This window comes from Danio rerio, chromosome 8 (assembly GCF_049306965.1).
Source record: "Danio rerio strain Tuebingen ecotype United States chromosome 8, GRCz12tu, whole genome shotgun sequence".
In the NCBI taxonomy this organism is placed as follows: Eukaryota; Metazoa; Chordata; class Actinopteri; order Cypriniformes; family Danionidae; genus Danio; species Danio rerio.
In genome coordinates, this window is record NC_133183.1 from 25,335,064 (window position 1) to 25,351,992 (window position 16,929).

The window sequence follows — 16,929 nt, forward strand, 5'->3', positions numbered from 1 at the left end:
AAACATTGACAGAATGTCAGTAAATATGTTTATCTTTTGGCTGCTTTAAAAAATTAAGTCTGTCCTTTAAAGGCAGTAAGTGTCATTGATCTTGCTTGCATTTAACCTTGTTTAAGTGAGCCTTTTGGTCCTTTTTTTTTTTTTGCATGCATGCTGTACTAAGTGCAATTTCATGTTATCATGTCTGCACTATCCTTCTGATTCCTCCAGGTTTTCTGTGAGATGCCCAAAATACTTAATTCACCATAGCTTTTGGCATTTTTCTCATTTTGCCATTTTAAATACATCCATTAATTTCAGCTTACATTTAGAAATTGTTTCAATTTTATTACATTTCTAATGGTTTTGAATGAACCAAGCTAAAAATAAATGCATACATATTTTAATTGCTTACTAAATTCTATTTGTTTATTTTATTTGGATTATTAAAACGTCATGAAGGTTTAGGCAATAAAAACATTATTATAATTAAAATAATAATAAAATAACATAAACTTAATAATAAAATTATATATATATATATATATATATATATATATATATATATATATATATATATATATATATATATATACATATATACATATATACATATATATATAGCTGAAGTCAGAATTATTAGCACCTATTTGAATGTTTTTTCTTTTTTAAATATTTCCCAAGCAAGGACATTTTTACAGTATGTCTGATAATATTTTTTAAATAATATTTTTAATAAATATTTGTTTTATTTTGGCTAGAATAAAAGCGGTTTTTAATGTTTTATAAAGCATTTTAAGGTCAAAATGATTAGCCCCTTTAAGCTATATATTTTTTCGATAGTCTACTGAACAAACCATCATTACAGTACAATAACTTGCCTAATTACCTTAACCTGCCTAGTTAACCTAATTACCCTAGTTAGGCTTTTAAATGTCACTTTAAGCTGTATAGAAGTGTCTTGGAAAATATCTAGTAAAATATTGCTTACTGTCATCATGGCAAAGATAAAGTAAATCAGTTATTATAAATGAGTTATTAAAACTATTATGTTTAGAAATGTGCTGAGAAAATCTTCACTCAGGTAAACAGAAATTGGGGAAAAATAAACAGGGATAATAATTATTTTTAATCATAGTTTCTTTTAAAATATATAATTTATAGTATATAGTAATTTGAAGTATATAGTATTACAATAATATTAATATATTTGTACATGTGGTATCTTATATATAAAATGAAAGCATTAAATGAAGTAAATTAAGTAAAACTAAAATCCTTGTAAAAATCTATAACAGATTTTTTTGTTAAACATTCTTAGTAAAAATACAAAATGTTGTGAAGTAGTGATATTTCCAGAAGAAACACTAAATAATCTATAAACATAATATAAATTTAGGAAGTCCAGTTGAACATTTCAGTGGCTGTCCCACATCTTATGTGAAATTTAAATGTATGTCAAATCTCTTATATGCACCTCTGCATATCTGACTTCAGAAATGCCTCATTGTAAAAGAGAGACTGATAAGAAAATGAGTGGGAGAGAAGACGAACAACAGAAGATCCTAAAAGAGGAGCTTGACGCATCTCCTCTTTTAAAGCAGCACGCTTCAGATCAGTGCGTGGACGAGACTTTTTCTGAGGTATGTCCTTCATCCTCTACCCAACACTATTGTTTACATCAAAATTATATGGCAGTTTCTGAATTTTGCAAAGCTTTTTTAATCTGTGATGATGTCTTTTGTTTCATAAAACTGTTGTTAATTTTATTATTTGAACTGTACTACGTGTGTAGATCACACTTCATTATGAGAGTCTTCAGATATATTTTATTAAATTATTTTACATACATGTTTGTACATTAAAAAGTCTGTAATAACTTGGAATATGCCAGTTTCCCCCCCTAATAAAAAGCTATTCAGTGCTTTGGTCGTATGCAGTTTTAAAATTAGATGAGGTGTTTGTTAATGGTGAAATTAAAGCTAACTCTGATAAATACATTATTAAAAGTGTTTTAAATGTTAATGTAGTTAACTAACGTATTACCAAGTTTGCTTCCTAAAAAACAGGTTCAGAACAAGAGAAAGCTGAGTAAATGATCGCAATGATCATTTTTGTGAACTATCCCTTTAAGATCATAGGAATAAATTATATTTTAAAATAGATTAAAAAAAAAAACAACTTAAAATTGTAATATTTCCTTTAATATTTCATATAGTTGAGGTCAGAATTATTAGCCCTGCTGAATTATTCGCCCCCAGGGTATTTTTTCCTAATTTCTGTTTAACGGAGATCAGATTTTTTCAACACATTTCTAAACATAATAGTTTTAATAACTCATTGGTAATAACTGATTTCTTTTATCTTTGCCATGATGACAGTAAATAATATTTTACTAGATATTTTTCAAGACACTTCTATACAGCTTAAAGTGACATTTAATTAGACAGACAGACAGACAGACAGACAGACAGACAGACAGACAGACAGACAGACAGACAGACAGAGAGAGAGATAGATAGATAGATAGATAGATAGATAGATAGATAGATAGATAGATAGATAGATAGATAGATAGATAGATAGATAGATAGATAGATAGATAGATAGATAGATAGATAGATAGATAGATAGATAGATAGATAGATAGATAGATAGATAGAGATTATTGGAAATACTGTCAACTGTACATGCAGTCATACCTCATCACAACAGGCTACTATTAAAACACACACACACACACACACACACACTCACATCACACCATGCAAAAGCTGTGACCAATAGTACATAACCTTAATCTTAAATAAATGTACAAATATATTCTGACTATGTTACATGTGTTATTGTTCTTGCCAAGATTTTGATAAGTCTATGGTTTTGATATTTTTGAAAGTATTCTGTAAGGCTGAATGTATTTGAAATAATAAAACTAGCAATTCTTTAAAAATTTTTATATATTGTATATTTTAATTAATATCTGTAATGACTAAGTGGATTTCTCCAGTCTTTATTGTCACATTATCCCTTGAATATCATTCTGAGTACATTTAAATAAACACTTATTTGTCTTTTATTCAACAAGGACACATTAAAGCGATCAAAATTACTACAAAATACCTCATTTCAGATAAATGCTGCAAAATATTCTTATTTTGAACTTTCTCTTCATCACTCATAGTTTAGAGAAAATGTACACTGTAAAAATGCACACAATTCCTTCATATTGTTTTTACCAGTTTAAGTGGATTGAACATGAAACAATTAAGTTGTCCCTCACCCCCCCAAAAAACTTTAAGAATTGTGTTGTTTCAAATCATTTAAAATAAGTAGTTTGAACAATCAGCAAAAGCATTTTTGAGTCCATAAAACATTCAATACCATATCAGCATATAAGAACGATTACTGAGAGCATTCGTGCAACATAAAGGACTAGAGTAATGACACTGAACATTCGCAGAAATAAATGCTATTTTTAAAATACATGACCCTGGATCACAAATCCTCAAGCTTAAGCTGCAGGGATATATTTTTGGCAGTAGCCAAAACCACACTGTATGCGTGAAAACTTTTTATTTGTCTTTTATGCCAAAAATGATTAGAACATAAAGATCATCTTCCTGGCATTTTGTACAATTCCTACTATAAATATATTATAACTTAATCTTTGATTATTAATGTGAGTTGCTAAGCACTTCATTTAGACATCTGCCAATGTGATTTTGTTCGATATGTAGATTTTGTTGAACTTTAGTATTCCAGATTTTGAATAAGGCATGGGATGATACCGTTTTCAACATTTCCCACATCTTGGAAAAGTCAAGGTTTTAAAACCACCAAAACTTTGTTATAACAGTTAATGTAAGTTTTTTTTTTTTATTATTTATGTGTTTTTTACAACTATTTTATTTAGTTTTTTAGGGCAACAGTATCTCCAGCTGAAAAAGACCCTCCACATCAAAAGCTACTTTTCCAAAATATTTTAAATGTTTCTTAAAATAAAATATGTGGTGTTCAATGAGGAAAATGTTGTTGTTTTTTAGATGACATTTAAAAACAACATGTTTTAGAGCAGTAATCACAATACTGTGATATCGTGATATTTTTATCCCAGGTTATTATAGTGTCAGAATCTTAGACTGGCCCATGCCATGAGATAATAGTTGTATCTCGGCCAAATATTGCCAAATAATATTTCCATTCACAATACCATTCACATTGTTTAATCAAACAAACCCTCAGTGAGATAAAGAAACTTCTTTCAAAACCATTTACAAATCTCAGTTATCCCAAACATCAGACCAGTACTCATTTATTAATTAATTCATTTTTCTTGAGCTTAGTCCCTTATTTATCAGGCGGTGCCACAGCAGAATGAACCGGCAACAGTTCTGGCATATGTTTATGCAGCGGAAGCCCTTTCAGCCACACCCAATACTGAGAAACACCCATACACTCTTACATTCACAGACACACTCAAACACTATGGCCAATTTTAATGAAACCAATTCACCTATAGTGCATGTTTTTGGACTGTGGGGGAAACCGGAGCAACTTGAGAAAACCTGCAAGAACATAGAACTGACCAGTAGTGTATTTATTTATATTATTGAATTCTTTTATGTATTTATATTTCTGTCCCTCAGTCAGTTTCACCAGTTCAGCTTAGTAATACTGCCTCCTCCAACAACAACTCCTCAGTCTTTAAACCTCCTCTACGCCAGGTAAACTGAAACGCCACTGATGTTTAAAGCTTCAGCAGCTGTCAGTGAACGGCCTTCATGTGTGTGTGTGTGTAGGTGCAGAGATCTGCTGATGAGCAGCGAATGCAGTTTCTTCAGCTGCTGGTACAGAATTCACGATCAGGTCAGATCAGACCGTCTGTACTTCGGTCTACGGCTCTCCTGCTTCAGGGTTTGTGTTTCAATCAATTATTCACACCTCACTTTTTTCACATAGTCAAAGTAGTGAAATCCTCAGAGATATCATTATATTCAATATATGTTCTGTCAAACCGCAGTTTTTAAAAAAATATACTGCTGCTGCTTCATGTAATCTCTTTAATGTGTTGGAGGTTTCAAATGAAGTAAAAAGTTTCTTTGAAAGACGTGCTAATTGTGTTTAAATGTGGAGTTCTGTTTTTTAAAATACTGCTGAGCTGGTCATATTTTTACAGTATTGTTTGGAGAATGTAATTTTTTTGTTTCAGTATTGCATGTAATAAAAGAAACGTGTATATACAGTGCTCAGCATGATTGAGGACAGCCCATTTTGAAAATGAATATCAATTGAAAATGATTGTCAATTTCTCAGTGAAAACAGATTTATTAAACAGATATATTTATTAAAATAATATTTTAGTACCCAAACATATTTAGAAATTGAAAGATAATACAATTAAATCCAAGCAAAATATTGCTAAAAAAAATTACCACCTACAAAATTTCAACTAAATTAGCTTCTCTTGAATTTCCCTCTTTTTAAAAAAATTGTATTTAATATTTTCTATAACATATAAATTTGGGTGAACTAGTTTTTGGATCATTAATGTAAGGTATTTTGTTAGATAGGCTTTGGCTTCAGTACTGACTAATTTGATGTATATGCACAAATATAATATTGTACAGCTTCCTATTAAAAATATGAATTTAAAAGATACATTTGTGAGGGGTGTACTTATATATGCTGAGCACTGTATATACAATTATTAGAAAAAATGAGTAACGTTTTACAAAAAGGTTCCATTAGTTCATGTAAGTTAATGTATATACCAACATGAACAAACAATACATAAATTACAGTATTTATTAATCTTTTAGTGAATGAAAATAAAGCTGGTGTAAGCTCTTTTTAGCTCACAGTGCATTAACTAATGTTAACAAGAATAACTTTACATAATTAAAATGCTGTTCAAGATTGTTCAAGCTTAGTTCTTGTAGTAGGTACCTGAACTAACAGTAACTAATAGGCTGTTATTTTAGAGTGTTACCTAAAAAAAATAAAGAATAACAAATGAATATAGACAAATTTAGTTGTTCAAAGATTTGCACAGCATTGGTGTAATATACAATGTGCTATGACCTGTTGTTCCGATAAAACCTGGTCTGCATATTATTTAATTCTGCCGAAATTTCTACATATTTGACCACTTAATAGCAGTGGTTATAACAATAATATCAATATTAAAAATTTATTCATTCATTTTCTTTTCGGCTTAGGTCCTTTATTAATCTGGGGTCGCCACAGCGGAATGAACTGCCAACTTATCCAGCATATGTTTTACGCAGTGGATGCCCTTCCAGCTGCAACCCATCTCTGGGAAACATTCATACACACTAATTCTCACTCATACACTACAGACAATTTAGCCTACCCAATTCACCTGTACTGCATGTCTTGGACTGTGGGGGAAACCGGAGCACTTGGAGGAAACCCATGCAAACATGAGGAGAACATGCAAACTCCACACAGAAACACCAACTGACCCAGCCAAGGCTCGAACCAGCGACCTTCTTGCTGTGAGGCTACAGCACTACCTACTGCACCACCGCATCGCCAATAATAATAATAATAATTATTATTTTTTGAGTACTGGGTTGCAACTGGAAAAGCATCCACTGTGTAAAAAAATATGCTGGAAAAGTTGATGGTTCATTCCGCTGTGGCGACCCCTGATAAATAAAGGGACTAAGCCAAAGAAAAAAATAGAAATAATAATAAGTTGTTGTTGTTTCAATTTTAAGTTATTTTCTTTTAAACCTAAACCTATATTTTATTTCATTTTACTTAAAAGTTTTGATAGATTCACATTTTTTCAAATAATATATTAATAATCAAAATAAATAAATAAATATAGAAGTGAGGTAATCACAAATATGAAGTTTTTTTTTTTTTCAGGAAATGAGAGCAACCCAACAGCCATGAGCAGAAGAAAAGACACAGGTCACAGTGCGCAGATTTCCATCCAAGCTGTCGCTGAATCAAGCCAACACAGGAAACAATCTGCCAGCTTTCACTTTCACAGGTATTACTGGAAAAAGAAAAGAGAATTAAAACTGAATCAATCTTCATATCCTTTAAGTCCTCCATGTGTCCTCCTCAGCCCAGTCCAGTCAGAGATCCAGAGATCCAGTGCACTTTTCATAAATGGACATTGTCGCTGGCCAGGCTGTGAAAAAGCCTTTGATGATAACACACATTTTCTGAGGCAAGTCTAGCATTTTTTAAAGTATCTGAAGTAATGTCAGCACACCTCATTGATCTTTTTCATTATGACTGCTAAACTGTCTAGACATCTGAACCGAGACCACAGCACAGACGATAAAACTATCGCACAATGGCGAGTTCAGCAAGACCTGGTGCACCACATGGAGAATCAGGTAAATCAGCAACGCAAAGTCTTACAGCCACGAGTCCTGCTCTGTGCATCACTGATCATTGTGGATAATGTGTAAGAAAGTGAATCATGGTTTCATTGGTTTTGAGTCACTGAATGCCAACCCAAAAGACTTAAGTTTCTTTGTAAGTGTGGTTTGATAACCCACTAACATGTTATTTGTGTTTAGCTCATCCAGGAAAAGCAGAAACTTCATGCCATGCAGCTCCATCTCCGACTCTTCGAATGCATCTCCACATATACGGTATGAATCCTGTAACAGGTTTCACAAGAGCGTTCAGAAATCAACATTCTCACAGTGAACATCATATTTCCTTTTCACGATTTCACACAACATCCGTAACTCTGTACAAAGTGCATGGGAAACAATCTATCCAACTTTTTGCGTGTTTATTGCATCATGGGAAAACTGATATATTTTAACTGATACAATTAAATGACCTGCAATTTCCACCTTATAATTCCACCTATAAACTACACTGGAAACAAATATTTGTTAGTTTGACTAGGAAAAGTAAGTTCCCTGGTTACCTGATTTTGAGTTCATTGAAACTTTAAATAACAATGAGTGATTTTGTTGTTTCAGCTTTGTATTTTGTATTACATCAACTTCTTCTAGTAGTTTAAGTTGACTTACAAATTTAAGTACACTCAACTTAAAACTGTAAAACTGTTGAGTGAACACTTTTTTAAGTCAACTTAATTAATTTCATTGCTTGAAGAAGTTACAATATACAGTATAATATACAATATATTTCAATATAATACAAATATAATTTAATACAAATATACATATTAATTCAAATATAATATATTAATTCAATACAATACAAAGATACAATATATTTCAAAGTTATATAAACAAAAGATTTGTCAACTCAACTACAAATAGTTGTAACAAAAAACTAAAAAAATTACCTGGTTGCCTTCAAATTGTGAGTTGAATGAACCAAATATAGCTTGTTCTAACAATTAGCTAAGACGTTTACAAGGTTGCCTTAAAATTATGAGTTAAATCAACTAAATATAGTTTGCTGTCTTAAAATTATGAGCTAAATGAATTCATCCAATGTTAACATGACAAGTGCATTTAAAAAAATAAATCTGGAATGTCCGCACAAATACACTGTAGTATCATTTATTATAACTTCAAGAAAATATTGTAATTCAAGCAGCAATAAATCCTATCTGTTCAATGAGTTAATATTAAAACTGCTGTATTAACAAGATACAATCTGTAAATATACTTCATATATATATAATATCACTTTCTACCATATTATGTAGGGTGAGAGTTGAAGAGTTGAAAATACAATTTTAACGTAAATAAATATTTAATATACAATCAAATATAATATTATTATAATAATGTAATGTTATATATAATATATACATATATATATATATATATATATATATATATATATATATATATATATATATATATATATATATATATATATATATATATATATATATATATATATATATATATATATATGAATTTTACTGCTGGTCTGCTCCATCCATGGTGTGTGTGTATATATATATATATCCATCATGGACGGAGCAGTCCAGCAGTAAAATTCATAAAGATATATATATTTGTTAGAGATGCTCTGATCATTGGCTTAGTACCAAGTACTGATTCTGACCTTACCTAACCTAAGAGAATAAATTAAAGACATTGCATACATGTAATGGTCAGAAGCAGCTTACAAAAAAACGAGAGATAAAAGAGATAGAAGAAAATTGTAAGAAAAATGACTGACAATGCAATTTGGAAACATTGCTCATGTGTTGTAGTACTGTGGATGTATAACCCAGCTTGTAAACTCCTAAATCAACACTTCTGATCTGTTCATGGTATCAGTTCATAAGATCGGCCAGATCCGCGAGTACTGATCGAGTGTGATTATCTGCCGATCATTTGGAGCATCCCTAATTTTTATTATTTTTAGTTATAAATAAATTTTTTGAAAACTTATCATTTAAATTGTAAAGATTGCAATATTTTAAAATGTCCAAAATAAGATTGAGTTAAATCTACCCCTGATGATACCTCAATGTACCCTGTTTCTCAAACACTTCACTAATTGTTTATTGCTGTCACTCCCATAATTCACTTAAAGCATAATGTGGAGAAAAAATTTTGGACATGTGCTCGATAGCGCTCTCATACTACTTGTGTGCTCTCCATCAGGGAGTTGCTGGAGGCTGGTGGAGGCCGCTGGCACTAAATTTTCCCCCATTGGGTGAGCCAGATGGCAGGACAGAGAGAGCTTGTGATGCACCGGTACAACAGGAGCCTTGGCACATCCCACCACCACACCTGCTGCCAGGTAAATCCTGCTAAGATCCAAAATACACCTCTTGCTGTGCTCCTTAACACAGGAGCGCCATTAAACAAGAATAATTGAATCTGTAATGGTTTAATGATGAATAAGAATGTACGTTGATCTGTTTACTTCTGCTCTTCTATTTACTTCCATTGGCCTGACTCTAGAAAGTTGGTGGCCTACCGCTATGGCTACAGCTGATTTTGTGATATTGCTTGTTTCCTGTTGCCATATTTGGCAGGACTGCAGACCACAAAAGGTTGAGATCTGGACCAAAAGTAACTCAGCTGGAGCTCTTGCTCATAAACCGTCTATTACAAAGCCTTGATTTGGCAGTTTCGAGGTGCATTGCACAAGCATGTTATTGAAAATGCCTGACTCATTTGCATTACTCGGATGTGTGTTTTGTACTTGCAGTAAAACACATCAGGTTTTATGCAGTTATGAGTGTTTGCGCTCAGTTTTCCAAGAATTGTTGTGTGATGTTCAGCTTAGTCATTTTCTTTTCTCCAAATTACAGATTTCGTTAGCAGTGCTGAATACTACAAATGTGCCAATATACGTCCGCCCTATACGTATGCGTTCCTAATCAGATGGGTAAGTAATCACATTATTGCAGATAAAGCAAGAGATGTGTATATAAAATGTTTTCCTATGCTGAATTTTGAAGTTTAACTGTCTTATGCATCTTTTATACATCACTCTAATATTGATTTGCTGCTGGATTTATTTATCAGATTTTTATGACAGTTCAACAAACAACAGTAAAAGAGAAAATAACTGTAAAAAATGTAAATAAACCACATTATATACCTCATATTGTTCAACACACAGTATATGATGTGCATAAACAATATATAATGTGCATTCATTTTTACAAATCAAGCATATAAAGAGGTCAGTACCGGAAGTTAAGGTTGGCAGTATGGTGTATGAGTAAAACTGATGAGTCAATTCTCATCTAAACGGTCAAACTATTCATAACGTCTCAGTCATTTTTCATTGTGTTAGACATCACACTCAAAACAATCCATTCACTTTTCAAACATTTGTATATGCATACGTTTATACCATAAATATTGGATATTGACATTGTTTGTAATGCCTGTTAAATTGGTAAATGACCTCTAGTTGCAATAAAATTTGTGTTATCTATTTATCATATATGTTACCATGTTATACATCCAACATATACAGATTACCCACAGCACAATCACTATATTCGCAATCCTATCTCTGGCAAGGCCAACAAAAGTGACAGGATGTCCACCAAGAATTAGTTTTTTTTTAATGGATGATATTTTGTAGTCTTTTTTGTATTTGTGGTAACATAATAAATATGAAATATACAAAAAGTATGGACAAGCAAGATTGCACTTTGCATGTAATACATTTATACACAAATAAATTTACTGTATAAATACTGTACAAATGTTAATTCATTTAAAATTGTTCTACTATTCACTCTTCTCAACAAATATCAGATTTTTTAAAACCTTAATTTCCATGGTTGGCTGTCTTAGTAAAAAAAAACAACTAATCATTTTAAGCAGTGTGGCTCACACAATGATAAATACACCTTATGTTTTGGTGGCCTTGGCCAAATTACTGACAACAATAACTAGGTTTTAAAGCATTAATAAAATATTTTTTGGTGGAGTAACTACATTTTGCACACATGCAATAAAGTACTGAAAATCCAACAAACAGTTTTGTGATTTGGACTCACAGTTTAGAAAATGTTAAGTCTGTTTTGAAAAACGTGCCAAAGCAATTGAGAAAAGCTGTAACATGCTCAAAGAATGGCAACCAAATGGTAGAAAATTTGATCACTGAACCTCAAAGACTAAATTTATTTTTTTCATTTATTATGTTATCATTTATTTATTATCAATGTTTAACGGGACAATGTGGATTCTTTAAGAATTATGAGACAAATCGAAATCAGTTGAGGTCAAACCTATTAGCTCTTCTTTTTAATTTTAATTTCAAATTAAATATTAATTTTAAAAGTGCTGTTTAACTTTTTTTTTTTAAACACTTAGCTATAATGGAAGAACATAATATTTCCCTACTTATTTTGCAAGATACTAGTAATCAGCATCAAGTGCAATTTAAAGGTTTAACAATTTAAAGTCTTTAAAAGCCTAAAAATTGTTAAAGGGGCTTATAATATTGAACTTAAAATTTATAAAAACACATTTAATAACAATGCAAACTGAATGAAATAAGACTTTCTCCAGGTTAAAAAAATATTATTAGAAAAACTGTGAAATTCCCTTGCTTGATTAAACATCATTTGAGATCTATTTGAAATTTAAGGGCTAATTATTTTGCTTTGAACTGGATATATATTTTTTACTAATGTGATTTTTCATTCCATGCTATTTTAGTCAATCTTGGAAGCCCCAGACAAACAACGAACATTAAACGAAATCTACAACTGGTTCACAAGAATGTTCTTCTACTTTCGTCATAGTTCCCCTACATGGAAGGTACTAAAATTCTAAATTTGCTGCTAATACAGATTGATTTCTGAAAAAGCAATTTGTGTTGTAAAAAGCTTAGTATCTTTAGTAATAGTAATAATATTGTGCTGGTATTAATTCAATGTAAAAAAATATTCATTTAAAATTAACTTAGGCTGGGCGACACGATTGCTCAGGAGTTAGCTCTGTCGCCTTACAGCAAGAAGGTTGCTGGTTCGAGCCCCAGCTGGGTCAGTTGGCATGTGTGTAGAGTTTGCATGTTCTCCCCGTGTTCGCATTGGTTTTCTCCAGGTGCTCCGGTTTCCCCCACAATCCAAAGACATGCGGTATAGGTGAATTTAATAAGCTAAATTGGCCGTAGTGTATGTGTGTGAATGAGTGTGTATGGATGTTTCCCAGTGCTGAGTTGTGGCCTGAACAGCATCCACTGTGTAAAACATATGCTGGATAAATTAGCGGTTCATTCCACTGTGGCGATTCCTGATTAATAAAAGGACTAAGAATGAATGAATGAATGAATGAATGAATGAATGAAAAAACTTGTGCAAGTTATCCAGATACTGATATTAGTACAATATATTGGGGAGATTATATTTGTGTCCACATGGTGCCGCTATTGTCAAAATAAAATCCTGAAGTCATGATAAATATTCTCACTTTACAGTAACAGACGATGTTTACAACATAAAATAATATTCTCTAATTTACAATCACTTCAAACTTTTCTCAGAATGCCGTGAGACACAATCTTAGTCTCCACAAATGCTTTGTCCGGGTGGATGGAAAGACAGGGGCCGTGTGGACGGTGGACGAGGAAGAGTTTCAGAAGAGGAAAGGCCAGAAAATCCACAGGTCCTCTCATCCTCAGACAAATTACACACACAATGGATCATCTCAGGATTATCAAAATAAGAATGTAATTCACAGCTTGTGATATTGGAAAGTCTAACAGTGTGACAAGTAACGTCTTGCTTTGTTTTACAGGGACTACACTTTAAAATGGTCGACACCCTTCTCACACTGTCCACCTTATGAAGCCTCAGATGTACCAATAAAAGCCAAAGATTCTCAGTGAAATATTTGTTTGTTTGTGTGTAGTGTAATATAGAGACAGACTAGGCTAAAATTTAGATTTTTAGTTTTAATTTTAGGCATTACCATGAAGTATTGATTGTTTGTTTGTTAATATTAATTGTCAATACTTTGTTAATAATCTTTCTTATAACATTACTGTTGCATAAGTATTTTACATACATAGTCATATATGCAAATTGTAGGTTTTTATTTTTATATACAGTGGTGGTTATAAAATGATGTATTTCTGACTGTTATTTTGTATGTATTTTATTATACCTGATTAAAATGAAATAGCAACAATATGTTAGAATATTCAAAATTATTCTGATTACAATATCGAGACCAATAGACCAAACTACAACCTGACCAGGAGAGGGCATCTGCGTGTGCTCACAGTTTTTGGGTGTGGTAATTCTGTAACAGAGCAGACAGACTAAAAAAAAAGACAAAAGAAAAAACATAAACAAATATGAAGGAATGAGGGGCAAAGAAAATTCACATGTTAATTCACATAATCTAAATCAGTCTATTGCACTGCAAGTATTTTCAGAACTGAGTGACTGATGCAGACAAGAGGAGACTATTAAATCAATTATATATCTTAATAAATTTCTCTCAATGTTGGTTTGAAGAATTACCGAAGACTTCCATCATATTTATGCTTCTTAATCTTCCTAAAATGTGCAAATGGAAGTCTGTGTTGCCCTTGTGTAACTGAATCCATGGTGCAGTCTAAATAGGTGGAGAGTAAATCTGCATCTGATCTCCTGTGGTTCTCTGTTTGTCTTCCAGCTTGATGGGAACATATCCATCCCTCATTGTGCTCCTCTGCCACCGCAGGCTTTTGTTCACCATAACATTCCTGTGCCACTATGCCATTGATGGTGGTTGGCACTGGATTCTGATGAAAAATGAATATTAGTTTTCTGGATATGTGTGAAGCCGCCTTGATGTGGCAGTTGTAGTCTAGAGCAAAATTTAGTTTTTTGGATGATTTCCAATTAAAACCACGTACTATATTAATAATTGCTTAGATAGTTTTGTTTTAAGTAAGAAAAAGCATCGTTAATTTTCATATGGTTACTTACATAAACATGCCAATATATAATACAGATAGTTGAATTGTTTTATAATCTTACCTGTAGGTCTACGTCATCATTCACGACACGCCTCATTACGCGAATTATCATAGCTGGGCCCTACTTCAGTTTTACGATAAATAGTGCTGGTTAGTGTACAAAACCGTGAACTTGTGGTTGACATAGTATAAGGCATTTTTGGGTTTTATATGTAACACAAATATGGTTAATTTTTGTAGGGCAGTAAAGTTTATGAAAAACGTAAAATAAACAAAAACGAAAGTTCTTCGTCACTTCTATCGGGTAAGTAAAGCACAAGATGGCCCCAAGCAGCTGTCTTTCAGTGTGCAGTAGCGCGGTGTGACGCTAAAATATAGTTATGTCAAGTTTCGATGCACTTAAAAACGTGCTGATCAAAATTTTCTCATAAGGAGTCATTTATCTACAAATAAGTAAGTACAAACAAATACTCTGCTTTCTTTTGTTAATTTGTCTGTTTCTTTTTGGCATAATATTTGGCTGACAGTGACAACTAATCACAAAAAGCTTCTTATTGTCCAAACATTAATCTTAATTGTAAAGTTATTAGGAACTACATTAGAAACTAGCCTAAAAAATGATAAATAGCATCAATACCCTGTAATTGAATCTCAAAACGTTTAGAATATTATGGCTGCATCTGAAGTTAGGCTATATAAAGCAAGCAGGCAAAACAGTATTTGACAAAAATATAGGCTATCTCTGAATTCACAGTAGGCTACTCTTGGAAAAGTAAACAAAAAGTTCTGTTGGCACAAATGCCCTGTTGATGCCAAAGTCTAAGAAGAATGGCCAGACTGATTCGAACTGATAGAAATTATACTCCTTTACCACTTATTACAATCGAGGTACGCAGAAGAGCACTTCTGAACACACTACATGTCGAACTTTGAGGCAAATGGGCTACAGCTGAAGAAGACCACACCGGGTGCCAACTCTTTCATCTTAGAACAAGAAACTGATGAAACAGTATGTTGTATTTGCACAGGCTCACCAAAAGTGGACAATAGAAAACAGAAAATATAAAACAATGGAAAATGTTGCCTGGTCTGATGAGTCTCGATTTCTGCTGCGAAATTCAAATGGTAGGGTCAGGATTTGGTGTCAACAACATGAAAGCATGAAACCATCCTGTCTTGGATCAACGGTTCAGGCAGGTGCTGGTGGTGTTATGGTGTAGGGGATATTGTTTCCTGGCACACTTTGGGCCCATTAGTACCAATTGAGCATCGTGTCAAAGCCACAGCCAACCTGAGTTTTATTGATGACCATGTCCATCACTTTAAACCACAGTCTACCCATCTTCTGATGGCTACTTACAGCAGGATAATGCACCAAGTCATAAAGCGCGAATCATCTCAGACTGGTTTCTTGAACATGACAATGAGTTCACTGTACTCAAATGGCCTCCACAGTCACCAGAACTCAATCCAATAGAGCAAATTTGGGATGTGGTTGATTGAGAGATTCATATCATGGATGTGCAGCCGAAAAATCTGCAGTTATCATATCAATATGGACCAAAATCTCTGAGGAGTATTTCCAGTATACCTTGTTGAATCTATTCCATGCATGAAGGATTAAGGCAGTTTCTAAAGCAAAATTATATATATAATATTTATATATTTTTTGTTAGTCCCATAGCTGTTTAAAAAAAATGAAGGCAAAAATTCAAAATTCTCTGATCTGGAACGGCACAGATAAAAAAAAAAATCAATGTTTGTTTTTAAAATATGCTGTTTTTGATGTTTACCGAAGCTAAAGAAAAGGATATTCCCCTGATTTTACTGCACAGTTTTCCAGCTGTCTCTACGGGACTCCTCATGCCTGCTGATAATTTTATTGGTTCAGCACTGATCTGACAACATATTTCAAACACATTTTTTTTCACTTGTTTCCATGGCCTTGAGTCCTGCAGATGTATTATGATGAAAAATAAGCAGTTGACAGCCGCGGGCTACAGAGTAAGCTGGACCCTAATTACACCTGGAGCATTTCCTTCAGAACAGTCCTCATTACAGCGGCCTCTGGACAGCCTCACTGTTTCTGACAGCTGCCTCTCTCTGTGTCAGGTGCTTATTACTTGCTTTTCCTCCCCCTGTTGACTTCCAGTGCCAAACAGGTGTCTCAACCCCTGCATCCAGTGTGTTATACCACTGCTGTGTTTTCATTACCTGAGTCTCCCATAGAGAAATGCAGCGGAAACAGAGGATGCTATGTCTTTCGGGGACTTTCTGAAAAATTTTACAGCCAGAGAAAACATTCAGCTTTAATAGGCAGTGTCCTCTTTTAGTGTTTTTCCAGATGAGATAGTTGAGTGTAATCACAGCTCTATTCTTTACCCTCAAAATAGGTGTGCTTTGGTCGAAAGTGTGTCATCTCTGAGCTTTTTCCAGATGCAAATGTTATGAATGCAGAATGCTCTATAATTTTGGTTTCAAAGTATTGCATTGGAGTGCAGACACCTAAAATAATTCACGTGCATTTGAATAAACTGTGCTGGTTAACCGATTACTTGTCATCTGGATTAC

At 32.9% G+C, this 16,929-nt stretch overlaps 1 protein-coding gene across 6 annotated transcripts in view; it reads left to right on the top strand.

The window, feature by feature from the left end:
• foxp3b (forkhead box P3b) overlaps positions 1 to 13,280 on the top strand; it is a 47,390-nt gene extending 34,110 nt beyond the window's left edge. For 3 of the 6 annotated variants that reach the window (XM_073910366.1, XM_073910369.1, XM_073910368.1), the window contains 12 exons: positions 1,477 to 1,622; positions 4,626 to 4,703; positions 4,779 to 4,893; positions 6,877 to 7,003; positions 7,082 to 7,186; positions 7,271 to 7,358; positions 7,545 to 7,619; positions 9,579 to 9,717; positions 10,235 to 10,311; positions 12,108 to 12,209; positions 12,934 to 13,055; positions 13,188 to 13,280. In XM_073910366.1, the coding sequence (XP_073766467.1) occupies positions 1,477 to 1,622; positions 4,626 to 4,703; positions 4,779 to 4,893; positions 6,877 to 7,003; positions 7,082 to 7,186; positions 7,271 to 7,358; positions 7,545 to 7,619; positions 9,579 to 9,717; positions 10,235 to 10,311; positions 12,108 to 12,209; positions 12,934 to 13,055; positions 13,188 to 13,278 (1,265 nt within the window). In that variant the 3' untranslated portion in view covers positions 13,279 to 13,280. The remainder of the gene's footprint in view (positions 1 to 1,476; positions 1,623 to 4,625; positions 4,704 to 4,778; positions 4,894 to 6,876; positions 7,004 to 7,081; positions 7,187 to 7,270; positions 7,359 to 7,544; positions 7,620 to 9,578; positions 9,718 to 10,234; positions 10,312 to 12,107; positions 12,210 to 12,933; positions 13,056 to 13,187) is intronic. The other 3 variants (XM_073910370.1, XM_073910367.1, XM_068223144.2) reach the window with 1 other exon arrangement.
• Positions 13,281 to 16,929: the final 3,649 nt, after the last annotated feature.